The 20,900-nt window shown below is 42.3% G+C and overlaps 3 protein-coding genes across 4 annotated transcripts; 1 reads left to right on the top strand and 2 right to left on the bottom strand.

Moving 5' to 3' along the window:
* Positions 1-1,357: 1,357 nt before the first annotated feature.
* On the bottom strand, positions 1,358-9,500 carry adsl (adenylosuccinate lyase). The gene is made up of 13 exons (XM_080856310.1): positions 9,267-9,500; positions 6,620-6,823; positions 6,407-6,451; positions 6,243-6,322; positions 5,803-5,974; positions 5,547-5,593; positions 4,138-4,228; positions 3,690-3,759; positions 3,363-3,510; positions 3,137-3,227; positions 2,291-2,380; positions 1,695-1,871; positions 1,358-1,556 (listed from the first exon to the last, which is right to left on the bottom strand). Exons 1-13 carry the CDS (start codon positions 9,405-9,407, stop codon positions 1,470-1,472), a joined length of 1,443 nt encoding a protein of 480 aa, XP_080712436.1. The 5' UTR covers positions 9,408-9,500; the 3' UTR covers positions 1,358-1,469.
* Positions 9,501-10,380: 880 nt separating this feature from the next.
* LOC308380003 (GTPase IMAP family member 8) lies at positions 10,381-13,887 on the top strand (the record flags this gene model as incomplete). The annotated part of the gene is made up of 6 exons (XM_080857280.1): positions 10,381-10,411; positions 10,601-10,969; positions 11,239-11,365; positions 12,043-12,269; positions 12,624-13,211; positions 13,759-13,887. 6 exons carry the CDS (start codon positions 10,381-10,383, stop codon positions 13,818-13,820), a joined length of 1,404 nt encoding a protein of 467 aa, XP_080713406.1. The 3' UTR covers positions 13,821-13,887.
* A 3,070-nt stretch (positions 13,888-16,957) lies between these two features.
* Positions 16,958-20,142, bottom strand: atf4b (activating transcription factor 4b). 2 transcript variants are annotated; one of them, XM_080856974.1, is made up of 3 exons: positions 19,995-20,142; positions 18,634-19,050; positions 16,958-18,500 (listed from the first exon to the last, which is right to left on the bottom strand). In XM_080856974.1, exons 2-3 carry the CDS (start codon positions 18,944-18,946, stop codon positions 17,641-17,643), a joined length of 1,173 nt encoding a protein of 390 aa, XP_080713100.1. In that variant the 5' UTR covers positions 18,947-19,050; positions 19,995-20,142; the 3' UTR covers positions 16,958-17,640. The 2 variants fall into 2 exon arrangements, with proteins under 2 accessions (XP_080713100.1, XP_080713101.1); XM_080856975.1 differs by having other exon boundaries at positions 18,646-19,050.
* Between the last annotated feature and the right edge of the window lie 758 nt (positions 20,143-20,900).

The raw sequence follows: 20,900 nt of genomic DNA, 5'->3' as shown, positions 1-20,900 counted from the left end.
GTAACTATATTCAGCTCCAGTCCACGAAACAACCGTGAACTTCTATGAAAAAGAAGTCTTGTGTGAATGCAAACTACAGTAGTCTATCTTTTCCAACGTCTTTGAAGACCTTTCTTGCTGAAAGTACTTTTACCACAGTGCCTGAAATAGACCAACCCTTTTTTTCTGGCTTGATCTGAGTGCACTTTGGACTCTCTCTGTCTTTGTGTGTTCATTGTAGGGAAGTAAAACCTCTTTCCATATATTCATATTAATCAAATATTCAGCCGTATTTAACATAAGGCTAATTACTCTGTTAGGTCATATACTGCATGTATTTCTCCAAAGTTAGTTTTACACTTGTTAAACATAGTTCTCTGGTAAACTTAAAAATATGAAATATATTTCTTCAAAAACTGCAAAACTCTACTTTGTCATTTTGCAGATGGATTGTTATCCAAGGGTATGATTAAGACCACTGAATGTCCAAGACTACACTGGGTTGCTGAAATCAATAAAATAATTGGACACGATGGGGACCCGCTGTCAACTTTGTCCCCATATAACAGGCTGCTGAATTAGAAAATAGCTCTCCACCAGACATCTCAAACTGACTTATATTTTACTGTTTTAAAACTAATGGCTGTTCATCGGAATCAAATAACAGACCAGGGAGAATGTCTATCTATCCATCCCATAATCAACTAATCACCCATTTCAAATGTTCTTATTGATTGAGTTGGTAAAATAGATGAAGCGCTGATAGCTAGTTAATACAAGCAGTAATAGCACAGTGAAAGCAAATATGACATGAAGTCATGGAAAATCAGTATAGTCTGAAAAAATAGAGATACTTTTGATGACTCAGAAGCTTAACAGAATAGAGATATGAAGTTTGTCAGATCGTTAATTCAACTTAGCATTCTTTAAGATGAACCAGCGGTAAACCTTTCATTAAAAACATCTACTCAAATAATTAAGGTAACTTTTGAAGACTTTCATTTTGAGTGAACTTTGTGCTTGTTTCTAGCAAATCATTTAGTTTTGACAAAAATGTACCCAGGGCTCCAATTCACAATAAAAAGACAAACCACACACTGTGTCACAAGAGCCTCAAAGAAAAACGTCCTAAAAAGTTTGTGTAATCTAAATCTTTAGCTGAAAACTCACCTCCTTTGAACACATCTAAAAAGGGACAGGTGTGGCTGACAAGTCATGGATATTAGTTCTACTGTAATAGGTGGAATGATTCATCCTCTTTTATGACCTGATCAGCCAGCAGTGGCACCATGAAACACAAACCCGGTTAAATGGCTGACCAAAGCTAGTGAAGTCTCAAGCAGTCGTTCATGACAATAACTCAGACAAAAATGGAAGGTTGTTTTCCGCATTTAATGGTTGTTCTTTTTTTGTTGTTGTTGTTGTTGTTGTTGTTTTTTAACGTTTGATAACACATTGGTTTACATGTGTGTATGTATGTGTGTTTGTCTTCAGAGCTCCAGCTCGATCTTTACGTCCATCTTGCCCTTGTATGGTTTGAGAATGGGGTGCACTTCTTCCGCCAGGAATCTGGTTACCTGGAAAGAGAGTGACGAGAAAGAGAGAGAGATATTTGCGTCACTGTGTTGCGGGTATGTTTGATTGTATGTGCATGTACCCGTGTGTGTGTGTGTGTGTGTGTGTGTGTGTGTGTGTTTGAGAGAGAGAGTCCAAACCTGTTGTGGTGCACGGCCGATGAAGGTTTTGGGGTCCAGCAGGGCATCCAGCTGGCCCAAGATGGGTGCAAAATAGGAGTCAGCTTTGACCCGAGCCAACAGATCATTGTCACCCCCTTCCTGTTTGACCACTGCTGCAGCCTCTTGTGACAGCACCCGGATCTTCTCATGGCAGTCCTGTGTGTGTACATGAGTGTGTGTGTGTGTGTGTGTGTGTGTGTGTGTGTGTGTGGGAAAGCAAGACAAAAAAAGACAAGACTTACATTAGAATCAGTCATTTGAGAAAAAGATATACAATAAATATAAGAACCATAACTACTGATTGGCGGCCTCAGCACCTCAAAACGGGTAGCTAGGTAGGCCAAGAAGCACATAAGGAAAATGCTTTATATGTGTGTGGTGTGTATGTGTGTTTATATGTGATATATTTGTTGTGTGTGTGTGTGTGTGTGTGAGTGTGTGTGGAGTGAATGTGTGTATATATGTGATATATTTGTTGTGTGTGTGTGTGTGTGTGTGTGTGTGTGTGTGTGTGTGTGTGTGTGTTTGAGAGAAGAGAGAGAGAAGGGGGGGTTCATGAGCTCAGTTCTCCATACCTGTCTGTTTCCACCAGCCTTCACCATGCCCATGATGATGTTCTCTGTAGCCATGAAGGGTAGCTCATGGCGAATATGTCTCTCAATCACCTAACAAAGACAGGGAGAAGGGCAGGAAGGCCATCTATGATACAGCATGTTTATAACAAAGCCAGGAAATCTGAATAAATTGTACTGCAGTTAGAGTACAATTTCAGCACACTACACTGAGTACAGTACTGCGGTAAGCAATGTAAGAAATGACAGTATATCCGGAGTGAGAACATGAGATTCATGGTAAAGCAGCTGCGCTGACCACCAAAAATTGGCCAGCATAATCTCTTAATCTCCAATCTTATCATGGTAACAAAGGAAAGGTCCCCACACTGGTATTGCTCAGACATCTGGGTTCAGGAAAGCGAACTGAGACTGAGCAACCAATTATGGTATGGAAATGGAGGTCGGCCATTGAGAACCATCACAGGCAGCGGGTCAGAGAAACCTGATTATCATACAGAACAACAAAAGGTTGCCAGACCTCTTTGCATAAGAGGTCTAGCTCATTTGCAGGTGTCTTAAAGTATATACGGCTAGATTTGGAGGTGCTTGTTGTTCAAATCTGCACCAATGAACCAGGAGTGTTCCACCTGCTTCGTTAATGCACTTTACTGGAATAAAAACTGATTGCGGCATCAACCACAAAAGCAACATCCTTTTTCCTACAGCAATCTGGGTATAATACACAGAGAGCACTATGATGTATACTATAATATATAGTATACTATGGTGTCCAGTATGATTGCAACAGCTTGAGTACAGTACTCCAGTGTTCAACCCAAGTATTGTACTATGGTATTATGCCAGTACCTTGGGATAGACCACCAGTCCTTCAGTGATGTTTTGCAGGGTGCTGAGGATGATGTCTGCTGTGAGGAAGGACTCAGGCAGCGAGATTCGCCTGGGAAACAGGGGAGAACATCAGAACGTCAGGGTGCTCCCAAACATACAGTTGGATGTGTGTAAGTGTGTGTCAGTTGATCTTGTGTGTAAGTAAGTGTCAGTTGATCTCGTGTGTGTGTGTGTCTGTGTATACCTGTTGGCGCTGTCGTCCAGCGTTCTCTCCAGCCACTGCACAGCACAGGTCTGCAAAGGATCAGACACTAGCGCCATCAGGTGGCGGGCCAAACTACAGCAACGCTCAGCACGCATCGGGTTCCTCTTATACGGCATTGCACTGGAGCCTGACAGAGAGAAAGGCAAAGAGGGAGAGAGAGCGAGACAGACAGGCAGGCAGAGGCATAGCAAGAAACAGAATGACAGAGATAGAGAGAAAAGGGAGTGTCGTGAGAAATGCATTTAGCACAGCAAATAGAGTATAGTGTAAAATTGCTTGACCTGGCATCATGCCAATTGACCTCACCGATCTGCTCCTTTTCAAAAGGCTCTTCGATTTCCTTCAGGTTAGCCAGGAGACGGATATCAGTGCAGATCTATGAGGCCGAAAAGTATGTCAGAATAGTCATTACAACATTAATTTCAAACATGCTGAAAGACAATGTAATCCATTAATTTTTTTCCCCTACTTAAAAGAGAATTATGCCATTATAAACATTCCCTGCGCAGTTGAAGTTTAAGTGCAATTTGTGAGGTTGGACTTCAAGTTTAGGAAAGCGTCTTGTGAAACCAGGCCCTAATTGCACCAGTGTGTCAGTGTCTGTTACGCTGCCTTGTTTTCTTCAGAGAATCAATAGTGTGAGAGGGTGGTGTGAGAATGGGAGCTACTGCCACCAGTACTTGCTACTACCATCCTGTGGTTCACAGATGAACTACAAGTCCCTGAGATGCCACAATGAGTAAGTCCAACTAACCTTGTGGATAGAAGCTCCCAGACTGGCCAGAACAGTGAGGCAGTCTATGTCCACCTTCCGGCTGTAGGTCTGCCCAGTCACCAGGTAGGCCCTGCACCCAGACAGGTTCATTTGTAAGATGACAATATCACATTATGCCATTATAACAAAGTGGATATGCCAAAAACTCTTTGTGATGTAGCTGATGCTGTTGTGGCTGATTGTAGAATATCTTTATAGACTAGGTTGACTATGGGCTTGACTAGTTTTCACATTTGGATTTTGCTTGTGCTTTTATTTGTTAAGCTTTACCTATGGGGTTGTTTCCAAAATGAAATACATCCACTCTATTGCAACAATACGTGGACACCTGACCATCACACCCATATGAGCTTGTTAGACATCGCATTCCAAAACCATAGAGTGACCCCCCCTTCTTTGAGCCTATAACAGCCTCCGCTCTTCTGGGCCGGCTTTCCTGGATATTTTGGTGTGTGTCTGTGAATTTGTGCCCATTCAGTCAAAGGAGCATATATGAGGTCAGGCGCCGATGTTGGACGAGAACACCAGACTCGAGTAGCGGTGGGTTTTACACCACTCCGGCTGACACTTAGCATAGCTGCTCAGCCATGGTAACCCATTTCATGAAGCTCCCCGACGCACAGTTCTTTTGCTGCTGTTGCTTCCAGAGGCAGACACACAAGAAGCTTATGCACTTGGAGGCCCTGCTCTGTGAGTGTGTGTGATCTACCGCTGCTAGACGCTTCCCCTTCACAATATCAGCTCTTACAGTTGACTGGAGCAGATGTAGCAGCACAGAAATGTCACAAAGTGACTTGTGGCAAAGATGGCATCCTATCACAATGCCACATTTAAAGTCACTCAGCTCTTCAGCTCGAACCATTTAACTACCATTTGCTGTATTTTACTTGTTGCTTTTGTGCTGCACTGGGCCAAAGTGCTGAATGATTGTTATTTGACTGGGGGTACACTGCTTTTGATACGACACTCAGTGTGGCACTTCATGCACAGAAGAAATCTAGCGTGCAGTGAAGTGCACCATGGTCATGTGATCAATCAAAATGGGCAGCATGAACATATCTCCGTTAAGAGTCAGCCGTTCTCCACAGTACTTCGAGTTCAGGTGTGGCAGAAACATCTGAACTAAATTATCAGGAGGGTTGACCACATACTTTTGGCATACAGTGTATTTACAAACTCAAATACAGCCTTCCATATTAGCCTCGTTAAAAGTTAAACAAGGACAAAGGAGAATGGGCCGATGTCATATAAAAATAAAAATGTTAAGGTTAGTGTCAAACATGTGCAAACCAATCTGCACAGTGTGCTGCAACTGCACTCTGCAATATATAACTTTTCTTCATAAAAAAAGTTCATGTGTCTCCAGAAGTTGATCTACAAGTACTTACTTTTTAAAGCCAGCCATGTCTGTGACCATGCTGTCAAGATCCTCTACCTTAAAACATAATGTACAACATTTATTTGCTTCACATTAAGTCAACATTCTCAAACAAAACGACAAAACAAATTCTCAACAAAACTACCTTTGAATTGGACACAGGAGAACATTTACAAACACATTTGTTACATATAAATGTACAAGAGTACAAGTATTGGCATTTATTTCAACAGCACAGAACATAAACAAACCATGAAAGTCCTCACCTTGTCGTGGTCCCCCTGAAAAAGCTGCAAGAAGCTGGCCTGGGTGCCTGTTGTGCCTTTGACCCCCCGGAAACGGATGTCGTCACGAGCCCGCTGAAGGTTCCGCATGTCCATGGTAAGATCCTGCAGCCACAGGCACGCCCGCTTGCCCACCGTGGTCAGCTGAGCAGGTCTGGAGGAGAAGGAGAAGAAAGAGAGGGATGAAGGGGGAAGAGAGACAAGGGGGTGAGGCTAGAGGACAAGTAAAAGAAGAGACAGACAACATGAGAAGCAGACACACAAAGATGCAGAGGGAGATACAAGACTTCTTCCACAAAAGTAGCAGGATTTAGAGTTTTGCACGCAGAGAGCTGCACAAGGAAAGAGAAATGGCGGGCAGACAAAATAACGCAGACAGACACATACGTATGCCTGTAGCAGCCTGTTGGTGACATACTCACTGGTAGTGGGTGAAGCCCAGGGTGGGGAGATGAGCGTATTTCTCAGAAAAGTTGGCCAGTCGATCGATAACACGAGCCAACTGGGGGAGCAGGGAGTTGAGGGTTAAGATTTGGAATTATCTGTCAGCTAACTACCTTGTTCACTTCAGTTCAGAGGCATTTACCTTGGGGAGGAGAATGTCAAAGCCATCCCTCAGCATAATAAGGTCCTAAAAGAAAAAGATACAAAATAGAAAATGTTCATTCACGCCTTCATGTATTCATATGTTTCTTAGCTGGCTCTGTTTTGGAATTGAAGCCCAATCACAGTTCTATTCTAGAGTTCTTCAATAGTTCTATTCATGGAGCTCAAGCTCATGTGTGGTTCTGTTTCTCACAGTGTTGTCCCCGACGTAGCAGGAAGTGGCACCCAGGTGGATGATGGGAGCAGCAGCTGGGCAGCAGTGGGCGAAGGTGTGCACGTGAGCCATGACATCATGACGGAGCTTCTTCTCCTCCTCCGCCGCCATGGCGAAGTCGATGTCATCTGCGTGGCTCTCCATCTCTGCCACCTGGGCATCGGTGATGGGCAGGCCCAGAGCCTGCAGGAAGAGAGGAGGAGAGAGTAGAAGAGGATGACAATGAGGAGAGGAGGGGAAGAGAGGAGGTGTAAGGAGAGAAGGATGCAGGGGTGTTGGGATATTGGGATGGGGGGGGGTGGGGTGAGGAGGGGATGACGATGGACAACAGGGAAGACAGAGGACAGGAGAAAACAAAGAATAGTGAGGAGAGAAGAATAGAAAGAGGAGCAAAACGAGTATGAAAGAAAGAAAGACAAAGGTGAAGAAATGAAAATAAAATAAAATGTTGAGTAAAGACAAAAACAGTGGGTGGGAGAGGAGTCTCAGAAATGCCTATTGGAGACATGAGGTTGGAGGCTGTTCTCCATAGTTTGGCAGGGTTCAGAAATGCCACACATATTCTTTAAAAGTAACAATCGCAGTTTTCTGAAACTAGCAGAAAAAGATACAATCGTTGCCTTTTGATCTGGCCTACCCCTGACTCCTGAGTGACCTATTGACGATGACAGAATTATTAAATATTGACTGTAATCTAGACAAACAATGCCTTCCGTGTAGAATTCTAGTAAATGCTATAAATCAGCTGTGGGGAGTATTGTGAAAGCTGTTGAAGTATGCAATCAGAGTATTCAATACTACATTTTCCACATCATATTTTGTTCTACATGAAGGTAGAGATGGGACATAAACATAGCCTTTAAACAAAGTCAGAAGAAGGTAAGGGTGAGTACTAGGGTGCCCGATCAATATAATACATGTTATTAACTCATCACAGGGAGAACACTGGTTAACTCTTAACATGCTCTCCATATTTTCAAACTCATCAAGCTTCTATTTGGATCGTTAGAAAATTCGTAATCATCCCATTTTGGAATTCCACTTCGACTTTCCTGCACCATTGGATGAGAGATAATGACAGCGAGAGAGTGGACATTAGTTAAATTATATTTTTTCCTATGCCTGGTTTTTCAATCAAGAATGAAAGACAGTTGCAAAGAGCGAAGAATTACAATCATAGTAGGCTACTGTTAAGATGAAGAAACCATTCAGTTACAAACACGCAGAAATAGCATGTCATGAGCAGAGGGCAAGAGACTAAAAGCATAAGAAAACACACTAAACAACCCCAACCTTTCACCTTAGGTATTTAGTGGAGGGACAGGTCAGTAGTCCAAAATATATTACAGGCAGAAGGGTTCCCACGAGGACCTGCCTCATTAACAGAGATAAATACTATGCTAGAATGAATGAATCCAATCCCCTTCAACAACAGTTTCATCATGCCAAGGGACATACTTCTAACGTCTAAAGGTCATCTCTCCAGGGTCACTCTCCAATTACCCTGACATTTTAGTCTCACTATTTTAAAACACATGCACGCACATAGAACTGCTCATGACAAATAATCAAAGGCCAAGCGTGCCCTCTCTCTCTCACACAGACACACAAACCCACAGTTTGTCAGAAAAGTGTAAGAGCATTATTGAGACGGTACTGTTAAGAGGAGTGACCTTGGTGACATGAACCAGTGCCTCTCTGCTCACATCTGTGCAGGACACTGTGTAGCCTATTACAGACTCTCCCCCACCACTTAAGAGGCAGGGTGAGGATGTGCATGTGACTGATGGATCGACACCAATTCTCCTTCCCTCTTGAGGTACATTTGTAAGCAGTACTCATTGTGTTAATGAACAGCAATCCCCACACAACACGTGGCTTTGGTTTAAGTTTATTAGTTAATTTAATTAATGACAATCCTCACAGAAGTTAAAATGTATTCAACTCATGTGAAAGTGAGCCCTTTTCCCTCTACCTTGCCTGCATACAATAGACCTGCATGATCACCCAGTAAATGTCTGTTAACAGGGTGGTGATAATAAAATGCAACCTCTGTGCTCTTTGATTGAAAGAAAATCGAAAAGCCAGATTGCAAGAAAGCCTAACTTTATTTGTTACTGTTGCTGGATAAACTGCGATTCCTGTAACGCAAGCAGATAGCCAACATAAATGGTCAGTGCTAAATAGACTGGTTAAAGATATAGGCTATGCACACTCATACTGCACATTAATCTGTTGATAGGGTACTTCTGAAGTTGGCAAATGACTACTGACTAATTCAATGATGCCTTTTGCCTATTGTCAATAAGCTGTTTTACATGACATGGCTATTCTCCCCGCTCAGGGTTGCAGGGGACATACAACAACAAGGCAATGCTACTTGTTTAAAGGAGGACCTCCTTAAAACTATTTTTAGAAGATGGGAACTTGAGATGATTTGTTCAAGGTCGAAAACTTTTAACACTTTCACCAGTGATCGCAAGACTCCCAAAGCCGACCAAATATTCCGCTATCTATTATGCAAGTAAGCTTATTGTTGCAGTAGACTTGACACCGTTTTGGACCGGGTGAAAACATGAGCAAATACAAACAAGATGTTATGAAAGGGCGATGTATGTTGTCAAACCTTTTCGGCTTTGGCGAGGTAGATCCAGAGCTTCCTCCAGGTAGTGAATTTCTTCCTGTCACTGAAGTTATACGCCATTTCCTTACTGGCATATCGTGACACCAGGGGAGACCGGTATCTCATAAACTCGTCCGCATCCATGACTGCGATGTTAGATACTTTGAACCGTCAAGTTGAATAGTGGACACCACACGCACTCCAGCCTGAGACGGTTTGCTACTTTCATCAACCTCCTCACATGGACATGTGATTACGACGGTTCAAATGTACTACGACATAAGGTCATTTTTGCGACAAATATATTGCTCAACGACAGAAGGTCCATTCTCTCGCTCTTTCTCTCTCTCTGTCTCATTTGTGTGTGCTAATGCACCTGGATATGTTCCTTATGTACAATCTGGTCGATGTAATTTATAAACACGACATGCGTCTTTATGCAGTGCTTATTGTACTACATTGTCCCACAATGTCTAACATCAGCGTGCAGGTAGTTCGAAATAACATCTTTTTTACCCCAATCTGCAGGTTTGCAGTGTGCTTTCAAAATACTATAGGGGAAAGTGGATGTGCTCCAGACAGACCCAGAGTTTTCACAGATTTCTTACAGCTTGGTCCAGATTGTCAGGAACCAGCTAGCTACATGGGATAGACTGTTGATAAAAATCAGGGGCGTTTCCTGAAAGCGTCGTTGAACAGATTCTATGATTAAATAAATAGAAAACCTACGGGGGCTGCTCAACAGTGCTTTTGGGTTTTCCTGGAAAGGAGGGGATTTTTTTATCGTCATAATTTTGTTTTGACCATTTGAACTCCATTTAGGCTACATCCGAGCCAGAGAAGAGAGGAGCAGAAATTAGAAATGCTCAGAACTAAGGCTGAGAGGAGAAATAGAGAAACAAATAGAAGGAGTAAAATATAAAGTGAATGTGAAAGAAATATGAGGCATAGTTTATCACTGTAACTGAGTAGCGTCTGGATTTCTCAGCCTTTCAGATAGCTCACAAAGATACATCAAAGACTGGACAGAAAGAAAGACCGGGGAGTGGGAACGAAGGAGCAGGAGGGTGGGAGGGGAAAGTGAGAAACAAAACCAGACAAGGAAGGAAGTAACAAAATGGCCGGCCTCTCCTCTGGTGCATACACTGGTAAGTCATAGTGCCTGACTACTTATTTCAGTCAAATCCACTGTTTTCTGCTGCCATCTCACAACCCAGCATGATTCACTTCAACTACATTGCATCCCTGAGTCGCTGTCAAATGTCTTTGACACACAAATGCATCATTGAGCTGGTACCATGTAACTTTAATATCTTTCTCTCTCTGGTTTTCTGAAGAGTCTGCGTTGCGTGCTCGACGTATTCTGCTGATAGGCGGCCAGCAGACTGGGAAAAGCTCAGGAGGCAACACCATCCTGGGGAAGCAGGTGTTCCCAGAGGAAGTGACATCAGACAGCGGTGCGTGCCGAGGGGAAGTATTTGGGTGGATAGTCACCGTGGTGGACACTCCTGGCCTAGGCTGGGGGGAGGATGGAGAGTTGGACGCAGATCAGCCGCAGGAGTCAGCTGACCCCTGGAGCCTGAGCTCAGGTGTGCTGCTCTGCTCCCCAGGGCCTCATGTCATTCTCCTGGTGGTGTCTGTGTCTCAACCCCTCACTGAGAACCGCATGAAAAGACTGGAGACTCACCTGGAGGGACTGGGCAGAGGTGCGTGATCATGAAAACCTTTTCATATAAGTTATAATTTGATTTTTGAATATCAAATTACATGAAGGGTATCACAATCTTGGAATTGTGTAAATACCACCTCTTTAAGAGGAAGAATGAACCCTCTAAATGTTAAAAGACTCTTACCGTCTGTAATTCCCCCTGCCACTTTCACTCTCTCCCTTTCCATCTCTGTCTCACTTGCTGTCTGTAGAATATTGGTTTTCATAAAACCTATACTAAGTGGTGACTGGATACCTCTTTCACAGGTGTCTGGAGGCACACCATTGTGTTATTCACGGGTGTTGATGCACTTGATGAGGGAGGATGTTTGGAAAGCCACATCATAGAGGGAGGAAAGCCCCTGCAGCACTTAGTGGAGAAGTGTGGTAACAGGTATTGCTGCGCGCCTAAAACTATTTAGTGTTGTATCCTTACATTCTGAAAAGCTTTCCAAGTCGAGTGAAAGAGAGTCTAGCATAAGCGATTATAGCGAAAGGCTGTTAATAATTGAACTCAACAGCCAATTAAATTACATCCCTACCTTCTGTGCTCCCGAAACAACCTGTTAATTGGCTGGAATAGTATGGCTCAGTTCAAGCCACTTTGTTTGTTTTCCATTTACAGAACCAGGACAGTGTACGAGCAAACACACAGAACGGACAGCTAAAAGACCCTGTGTAGCAATTTACTGAATTTGATCAAATAAATTCATGAGATTTAAGTGAGGTTAGTCTAAGAACTTTTTGGTTTATTGTTTTGAGGTGAGTTTCCCCAAAAGCATAATTTTGCCAAAACAGTAGCTAATTGAGGGAGAGTCAATCATATTGAACAAATTCTTTGTTGCCATGGTCACTGCACTATGTCGCCTTTGGGAAAAACTGCACAAAGCTGAAACAGGAACTTACTAAGTACAGATAAGTTACTACACTACTGGAGTAACATTATTATCAGTATTCCAACCATCATCCTCTTGAAAATGCAACATTTTTGGAATATGATAAATAGTCAAGAAAGTACACATTTCATTCTTTGTGTTACTTTAAAAGTAAAATCAAATATGTCTCCTATAGATACTATGGCTTAGACAACACTCGACCACGTGAAAGGACTCAGGTTCAGGAACTAATGCTGAAGGTGGAAGAAGTGGTGGAGCAGAACCACGGATGGTTTCTGGAGGTGGATAGCAACTACGGAACAAGGAACAACCTGATGTGGAATGATGCAGTAGAGGCAGAGAGGGGCGTGATGGAGTCATGGCACTTCCAGGAGATGCCCATGTATATACCGCCGCCAAGAGGTTGGGAGGAGTACTCTTATATCTCTTTATCAGAGGAAATATTACACTCAAAAGATCAGGCTTAATTGTAATCACTTGTAATCATTAGGTATGATTGTCTCGGTAGGTAGGTATGTCTTCAACAACTCTCTTGGAAGAGCATCTTTGCATGGCACCATCTTATGGTATGGCAACATATGATGTCTCATAGAACATTGATTTCATGCACAGTTTGCTGGGTCTAGGAAAAGGAAGGGAACTTTTGAAAGTCAGATTTATTTCTCTAGAACTCCTCTCATCAACCTATCTGTGTCCTTTCGCTCCTCTCCTCTCCTCTCCTCTCCTCTCCTCTCCTCTCTCTTTCCAATATCTCAGAGCTGAGGATGATTCTGCTAGGCTGGAAGGGTGTGGGGAAGAGCTTGGCGGGGAACACCATGCTGGGCTTCCAGGGCTTTGACGTGGGCAAGCAGACGGAGGTAAGCCTTAGGAGACAGTCTCAGGTCTCGGGGCGCCGGGTTACAGTGGTGGACACCCCTGGCTGGGGCTGGTGGTCAGTGAAACAAACGTCAATGCGAGTGAAACAAGAAACGCAGAGGGCCGTCGAGCTTCTCCACCCGGGACCACATGCCCTGCTTCTGGTGCTTCCTGTCGTGTCCTCCCTCACGTCCCGGAAGAGGTACGTCCTGGAGAACCACATGGAGAAGATCTTTGGCACGCAGTGGTCCCAGTACACTCTGGTGCTGTTCACCTGTGGGGACTTGCTCCGAGGTCTGGGGTATTCCATCGAGGAGCACATCCAGAGAGGCGGGAAGGAGCTGGTCAAGCTGCTGGAGACCTGTGGGAATGAATACCATGTCCTGGACAGCAAGAGCCCTGAGGGCCACAAACAAGTCCCCGAACTGCTGAACAAAGTAGAGGAGATCATCGCACATAATATTACAGAGCCTTACTTGTACCTAGAGGGTAAGTCTTGATATAAGCCTTTTCTATTGATGGTCATTTTCACTACAATCTACTTAGAGACTCAGTCAGGCAATGGTGGTCAATCAGGAAACAAGGCTTTATTGTTTCATCTGCAGATGGAGCGAATAGTGCTTCACAAGCAGATACACCTGACTCTCTGGCTAGGTCAGAGAAGTCTGAGCCTATGTACTTTAGTTTTCATACTATATTGACAAGGAGAGAAAGTAAATCAATGCACCCAGCCTACATGGATGTAAAATGCACCCACACTGGGAGAGAGGGTGACATTCCTTTCTAATCAAAGTGCAATTCTGACTATCATGAAAAGATGTGTATTGACAGGGAATGCAAAAGATTAAGTCACACCATGATACCAAGTTGGATTAAGCATTCCTACCAACAGAGTTCACACATGAAGAAGCAAGTTAAGACTTGATATAATAATTGCTGTTTGACTCTAATTTTGATTATAAGGTAGCGATTCTGATTTATAACTATTTTATTACTTACGTACATGCATCCTCACAATGAACATCTTTCCAACCAGTCAATGAAGAGTCCGGGGGAAGAACTGAGTCTCCAGGATGTGCAACATGTAATCTCCAGTAAGGAAAAAGATGCTGAACAAAATGAACAGTCACAAACAACCTTGTAATGTGACTTGAAACCAAAGTGATGTGGCATTCTAAAATAGCACCATGATTATGCAGTATTGTCAAAACGCACATAACCATCCAGGATTATTTGTGTATCTTTTGTGAAATGCTGTTAAATATTGTTACGGTATCCTTTTTACTATCATTGTTTTTTTTCACATCCCACATTCCACTGTGTAACTACCCTTGTGTTTACAGAGATAACTTTTCTTTTTAAACAAATGATGAAGCAGGCAATTCTCTCATATTCATCGTTACCTTTTTCTTTTCTGTTCCAAAACCCCACTGTGTTTAAATTTGCTAGCTTCTCTTGCATGTGTGTGGTATTGACCACTGTTGATGCTGGAACCCTTCTTTGCGCCTTTGCACTTTGGCAGGATACAGAAAGAAAAACATGCTTGAGTGATTATGACATGCTATTTAGTTGCATGTTTATAAGTTACTGTTTGAAGTTCTACCTGTTTGCACATAACCAAGTCCTGCCTTTGGACAGATTTCAGTTTTGAAAGCGCATGGATCCATAGTGAAAATTTCAGGCAAGCCTAATTTCTGCCTATTGCCGCAGATGTTTTTGCAAAAAATGCACATTTGTAGATTTTCTTTGTCCTGTACGAATTTAGATTTTGGAGTGTTAGCCCGTACTGGCACGCCGCACTATCTTTTGTCTGGTTTGTGGCTACTTTCAGGGCGGCTGACACCAGGAGACACCAAAAGGGCCCTCTAACCTTTAAATAATCTGCTGGATTTATCCGTCAAAAACACATATTTGTTTGAACTTGATCTAGTACACATAAAAGCTTGTCATTTTTTTAAATGATAGCAGAGGCACACAGAACTTTATGGCTGGGTATTTGCAAAAAAAGATATTGAAGTGTTAGATGCAGCTGCAACAGGTACAGTCTCACCTGCAATACAGGGTATTAATCAAGAACAAGGTGAGACATCCAATTTAGGTAGCTTAAAAATCTGGCCACCTAGCTTTAACTTTAATATCCAGTTATTGGCTTGTAGAAAAGCCAAACAAGCCTCTGCCAGAAACAGCGGAGTCTGGAGATGGAAGTAGCTGCAGAAAGGAAAGATCATCTTGTCCTGGGCAGGAGCGAGACACAAGGCAGGCCTGTTACTGTCCTGATAAAAGTTATTTTCATTAACAGATTTTATTTTCAACATATTCATTGTAGAAATACATTGTATTAGCTTACTGCATTAATATGAGAATACATTTTGCAATAAATTGTATGACTGTAGACATAGCCTACAGCTGGATTTATTCTGGTTTCTTAAAAAGTGAACGTGTAACTCAGAGTTGACGTTTCAGTCTGACAGATTTGTTGACCACCTTATTGAAATCGATGTTTGCAGCTCTCTCTTTCGATCAAAAGTAGTGCAAGTTGCTTGTTGCATGTTTGTTGAACACATCTTTCAAAGTGATTATATTACACCAATCACTCCAATTTAGAATATTAATACCGAATTCTGAAGACATCAACATTCATGCATGGAATGGAAGACACAACATAATAAACACAACATGGAAGTCAATAATTCACACATTACTCCCACTTCACGCCACAATATGTAAAGTTGTTCATGAGTCTTTTGAAACAACTTTAAAACGTGTTTTACATAGCCTAAATGTGTTTTGGAATATAAACAGTCTCCTCATTTGTTAATGCTATCAGAGTATGAATTTGTGAGTTTTGTACTTCTGCCAAACAGCAATCATCGTCCATACAGGATATTTTTTGATACTACAAGTTTACAATTCACATTAAGGTCATGCACATGTTTTCATTGTCTGCGGTACAAGCCACATAACAAACTCCTAACATAGATTTACCTAGAAGAAAATATAAAAAGGCATTTAGCTAAATATTCCAACATATCCAGAAAACACCATTCATGCACGTTTTTTATAACAAGGTGATAAATTCAATTTTTATATAAACATGTCCATCTACTGAGTTTGGTCTCCCATCTTTTTTACAAGTTGACATAGAACCACAATTCAGTTCTGCAACGCTTGACATCACACCATTCAAAGTGAATAAGAAGTGTTTCTGTTTAAGCCTCCAACGCACACATAAGAGCTGTTAAGTCTTCCTGTATTAATGAGTGACTCTTGGTTGGCTTAGTATTTTTGCAATAAGAATAAATGTTTGCGCAGTGATCACCATCATAAATCGGGGCATACGAGGTACGATCAAAACATTTTGAAACTGCGCCTACAAAAAGCAAAAACTTAATTTAAGTTTGGCCGCCATCTCCTTCGAGACGGTCCCTGCAACACTTGGATTTCTCCCTCGAAGTCCCTTCCTCTCCAGCACCATCTGCTAGTAGGGTTGGTGGGGAGCGACTGTCGAGTTGAAAAAAAGGTGTGGAAACAAACAATACACTATAATGTCTAGGGGTGGGAATCTCTTCGCACCTCACAATTCGATTTGATTCCGATGTCAACGATTCGATTATAAATCGATTTTGTAATAATAAAAAAAAACTTCCACATCCATTTTATGTCGAAATGCAAGCTGCATCGACTTTTAAATCATTTGAGTTATGTTGAAATGCAAGCTGCATCGATTATTGCATTGCTCATAGAAAGTCAAAAATGTGACAAGAAAAAGCTTTTTCTCTAATAAAGAAAATAGAGAAAGTAATTTATCTGTTGATTTTCTTTAATTATCAAACACAAAGTAGGAAGTGATTTTAGACTCTCAGTTGCAAACTCAAATGATTTAAAAGTCGAAATGCATCGATAATCGTTTTATCGGTTTAGAATTGATAATTGATAATCGATAATCGTTTAACCAATTATCGATTATCAATTCTAAACCGATAAAACGATTATCGATGCATTTCGACTTTTAAATCATTTGAGTTTGCAACTCAGAGCTTGCATTTCAACATTCAAAATTTTTTTTTTTTTTTTTTTTAAATCAATTATAAACTTTTCTGAATCGAGACAGAATCGTTTTAGAGAGAATCGAGGAAAATCGATTAATAATTTTTTTCCCACCCCTAATAATGTCCTATATAGTATAGCTTGCATTCATTAAGATAATCATACAAGGGAACGGAGGCTGCGAGTAGGTTAAAAGTTTATTGAACACTAAGTTCAACAGTACAAGATATGACAAAAGATCGTTTCAGGATACATGAAGGTCAGTAAATAGAATACTATACACTACATTCTCAACAAGACAACTGGGACTCATCAAGGGCTTGTATTGTGCCATTATGTAGGCTACATATATGGGGAACGGGTAGAAAAATGTAATCATTGGTCACTACATAATGTGTGGCTTTCTGTAGCTGTCTGTTCTGTTTCATAAAATGAATACATAAAAAAACCTTATAGTATCGGTTTAATGCAAAAGACCTGGTATATTGGGATAGGATTGACATAATGCTCTTAATATTAATCCTCTATATTAAATTCCCAAGATACAACATACAACTGAATTTAATACTGTGCTACAGGTCCAAAATAAGAATTACTTAGGTCAATCATTTTCATACTGATAATAGTACTGCTGAGAAGCATCTAATTTACTGCTGTCACTGACATGCATTAGGGAACAGGATGCTCATCTTCAAGAAGTCTATAAAAATAAATAAATGATGCATCATGACATAATAGGACACATAAGTCAACTTTCTTTCTTCCTCCTCATACTTCGAAAACCTTTCTGTTACCAGTCTTTAGTTTCCACTAACAGCGTCTGCCATCCTTATCCTACACTACAACCACACTAAAACTTGCTGCCCTTTCCTTAGGTCAGGGCCTTCCGTTGCCGCACCTCCTCCATCAGCTCTTTCAAATACTGGATCTCCTTGGCGATGGAATCTGCCGTTTCGCTAAGCTCCCGATTTCTGTCTTCTAGCTTGTCACACACTGTCTGAAGCGACTCCTGTTCGACCCGCTTCTTCTGGCGATACCGTGTCGCCGCCGTCTTGTTCTGCTCCATCTTCCGTTGCTTCTTCTCCAACACTCTTCCCCGGGCTTTGGACCCTCCGGAGATGACCGGAACCACCACCAAATCTGGGCTGGGTTTGGGCCTGGTAGTGCAACTCGGAGCGGGGTAGGGTTTGGTTCGACTGGAGTTGGCCTGGTAGGCTTTCGAGGTCAAATATGTGCCACTGCCACTGTTGGAGAGGTCGACGGCGCAGGAAGGGGCTGGGGTGATGCCCACCTCCTGTTTTGGGGGGGCAAGGAGCAGGACGATGCGAGTCGGAGAGAGGGACAGCACGATCCTGGACACCTGCGGCAACTCCACCGGAATGGGCTTTTCCACCTCTGAGACGTCCACCTCACTGCCCAGCTCCAGGGTGGAGTCTGGGGAGGGTGAGGGGAACACGGATGGGGAGGGAACCGGAGAAGGGGGCTCCATCTTGATTTCCAGCTCCGCCTGAGCCTCTGGGACCAGAGTAGGAAGTGTGGGAGCATCAAGAGTTGGAGTGGCAGATTCGATGACAGGATCGGGGAGGGATTCGAGGGAGTCCAGGGTGTTGACAAGCTCCTCTGGGGAGCTGGGGGAGTCTTCAGGGTCACAGGAGGTGATGAAAGAGTCCAGATCAAAATCATTCAGGTCCATCGTCTCAGCCATCCAGTCCATTCCAGAGAACGCATCCTCTGTAAAAAGAGAATTACATTAATTTAACTCTTTTTTTTAAAGTAATAATATTAAAATGTATTTAAATTTGATTGTACATTTTGCCATATCAATTTCAATTCATAAAAATAAATAAATAATGAAAAATCACACCTTTTGTGTCACCTGAATCTATTTGGGCATGGCTCAACTGGTCTGCAGCCACCCAAGGGAGGGGCAGCAAGTCTCCACCCACTTTATCATCCGGCAATGGAGGAGTAGGGGAGGATGGAGGGGAGAGAGAGGAGAACTGAGAAGAAGGTGAAGAAAGAGAAGAGAGGGGCAAAGAAGACGCTTCCTCTAGCCGGGAGGCAATCATTTCATCAGAGTCCAGTAGAGACTGGATTGGGTCAGCCGTCAGAATCGAAGGCCCCCAGAACAGGGCCTCCATATCGTCTTGGCCAAACTGTGAGCTCATTAGTGACATGGCTGTGGGTCACACGCAGGATCAGGAGATCTCGGATCTGGTGAAAGTCAAACGTTTCCTCTATGCTGTCTGCTACAGCAGTGCTTGGGAATGTCACAAAGGACCTGCAACAAGAGAGGGTCAAGAATTGGTGACTTTCATGTTGCCACACAGCAAAAGGAGAATATGATCTGACATTTGTCTCACACATCGTATACAGTATGATAGACACACAAGGGGCTCATAAAAATCATATGGACTGTTTAAGACTTTGAATCATACATGGGGCGTTACATAAATTAGATTATATCGTACTAATACTATTTTTTGTAATACTTCATTCAACAGAAACGTCCGCTGTCTCCAAGTAAGGACTGGTCAAAGCGTTAACTCCACCCACTAACAGGACTGCGAGGCTAATGGAATTGGGGCATGTTATTTTCACATCGTGGAGGGTCAGAGCAAAATCTAGAGCGAGTAATCGATTAACGAGTTTTTCGACCAAACAGTAAAGCAAGGCAAATACAATATTTAATGGCTACTCTATCCAACGTTATGTCAAAAACTAGAACCTGCACCACTGACATATGCGTCACCGTTTTGAAACAACGTAGGTTGTCGCCATTTTGTTAACCAGCTCGAAAGATTCTTTGTTGGAGAGACGGCGGTAGCCATTTTGAAGAAGCCAGACAGTATATTTTGACGACCGTCGAGTATATATTTAGAGGACAAAAGCTCATGTTTATCACCATACCCCTCAGTATGTATCATTACACAAGAAATTTTGAATGACAATCTCAATAATCAGGTTAAAGTGTTTTTATTTGAAATAATCCACTGGCTAAAGCCTTTCAATCGGAGGCTTAGCCCCAGCTTAAGTTATTCAGGCTAACGATACAGTTCGCTCTTTTAATCACTTTCTCGTGTTACGACTACTCATACTAAATGATAATATAGTAGTTAACGTCATTTAACATTAGGTAATGTTATATCACGCTAGATACACTTGACCTCAGACATTCAAGCACTGCCCAAAAAAACAGTGCTTCGGCTTAGAGTAAATACTTACGCCATTTTGATAGAAATAGTTGAAAATCAGTGCACTGGGTTGTACACTGCGGAGTTTGCGGCTGTCAGTCTGCTGCAAACAATTACGCGGCCATCGTGTTTTCAGAGCGCAATCGCACAGGTTTCCATGAAACTATACTGTCGTTAAGTAGGAGAAATGAAGAACATGGGGCGTTGGGCGATACTGAGCTTTTATAAGACCAACTCACACCCGGGCCATTTGTTTGTATACCTCCGCCAAAACCTATGATATAGTCCCCTAATTTAAACTGAAATAATTTCAATGACATGTGATTGTGGTGAATATTCTTCGAAGTCCGAACTTTGTACACTCAGTGGTGATTTTAGCCTGAAATGGTTTAGTGGTGGCGAAATGAATCTTCATGAAACCTTGAAGCTTTCCAGCCAGACGTGTTGAAAAGTGGTTCGAAGCTTCAAATGCACTCTAGGGACACCTGCTGGTCAAGAAGATACGGTGTAGGGCAGATTCTTGGGACATTCATCGCTTTGGGGTCTGTACTAGGATACAACAGTTATTGGTGGGTATTTTATGGTACACCAGCAAATTCTCCAAGAAGGCCGCTGTTAATTGTTCCATTATAAATTATATTTGACCATCCATCTCACCTATCTTTAGTACTCTCACTAAATCTGACAGTGCACTTGACAGTGCACTTGTGTGGCCAACAGAGAGCACCATATTTAGTCCTTTAAGTAAGCAATAGACATAAGGGAAATAAACAATCAAAATAACCTTTACATTTCTTCTTTATAGCCTCTTGTCAGTATCCAAGATATCCACAGACACAACTGATACCCACTCAGTTTCAGTGCTTTGCCTGAAAATACCTGGCATTTTCAAATAATATGCCAACATCAGTTGATGTTGTGTGGCCAAAGGTTGCAG

Source organism: Sprattus sprattus, assembly GCF_963457725.1.
Source record: "Sprattus sprattus genome assembly, chromosome: 18".
Classification (NCBI taxonomy): Eukaryota; Metazoa; Chordata; class Actinopteri; order Clupeiformes; family Clupeidae; genus Sprattus; species Sprattus sprattus.
This window is presented reverse-complemented; position numbering and strand designations above follow the sequence as displayed.

What these genes read in the sequence shown, in the direction of transcription:
- adsl (XM_080856310.1), bottom strand. Translation starts at nt 9,407, where the DNA reads ATGGATGCGGACGAGTTTATGAGATACCGGTCTCCCCTGGTGTCACGA. An exon ending in GCTACGTCGGGGACAACACT is followed by an intron (nt 6,452 to 6,619) that starts GTGAGAAACAGA and finishes TTTTTCTTTTAG; the next exon opens with GACCTTATTATGCTGAGGGA. An exon ending in AGGCTGGTGGAAACAGACAG is followed by an intron (nt 1,872 to 2,290) that starts GTATGGAGAACT and finishes GTACACACACAG; the next exon opens with GACTGCCATGAGAAGATCCG.
- atf4b (XM_080856974.1), bottom strand. Translation starts at nt 18,946, where the DNA reads ATGTCACTAATGAGCTCACAGTTTGGCCAAGACGATATGGAGGCCCTG. An exon ending in AGATTCAGGTGACACAAAAG is followed by an intron (nt 18,501 to 18,633) that starts GTGTGATTTTTC and finishes CTCTTTTTACAG; the next exon opens with AGGATGCGTTCTCTGGAATG.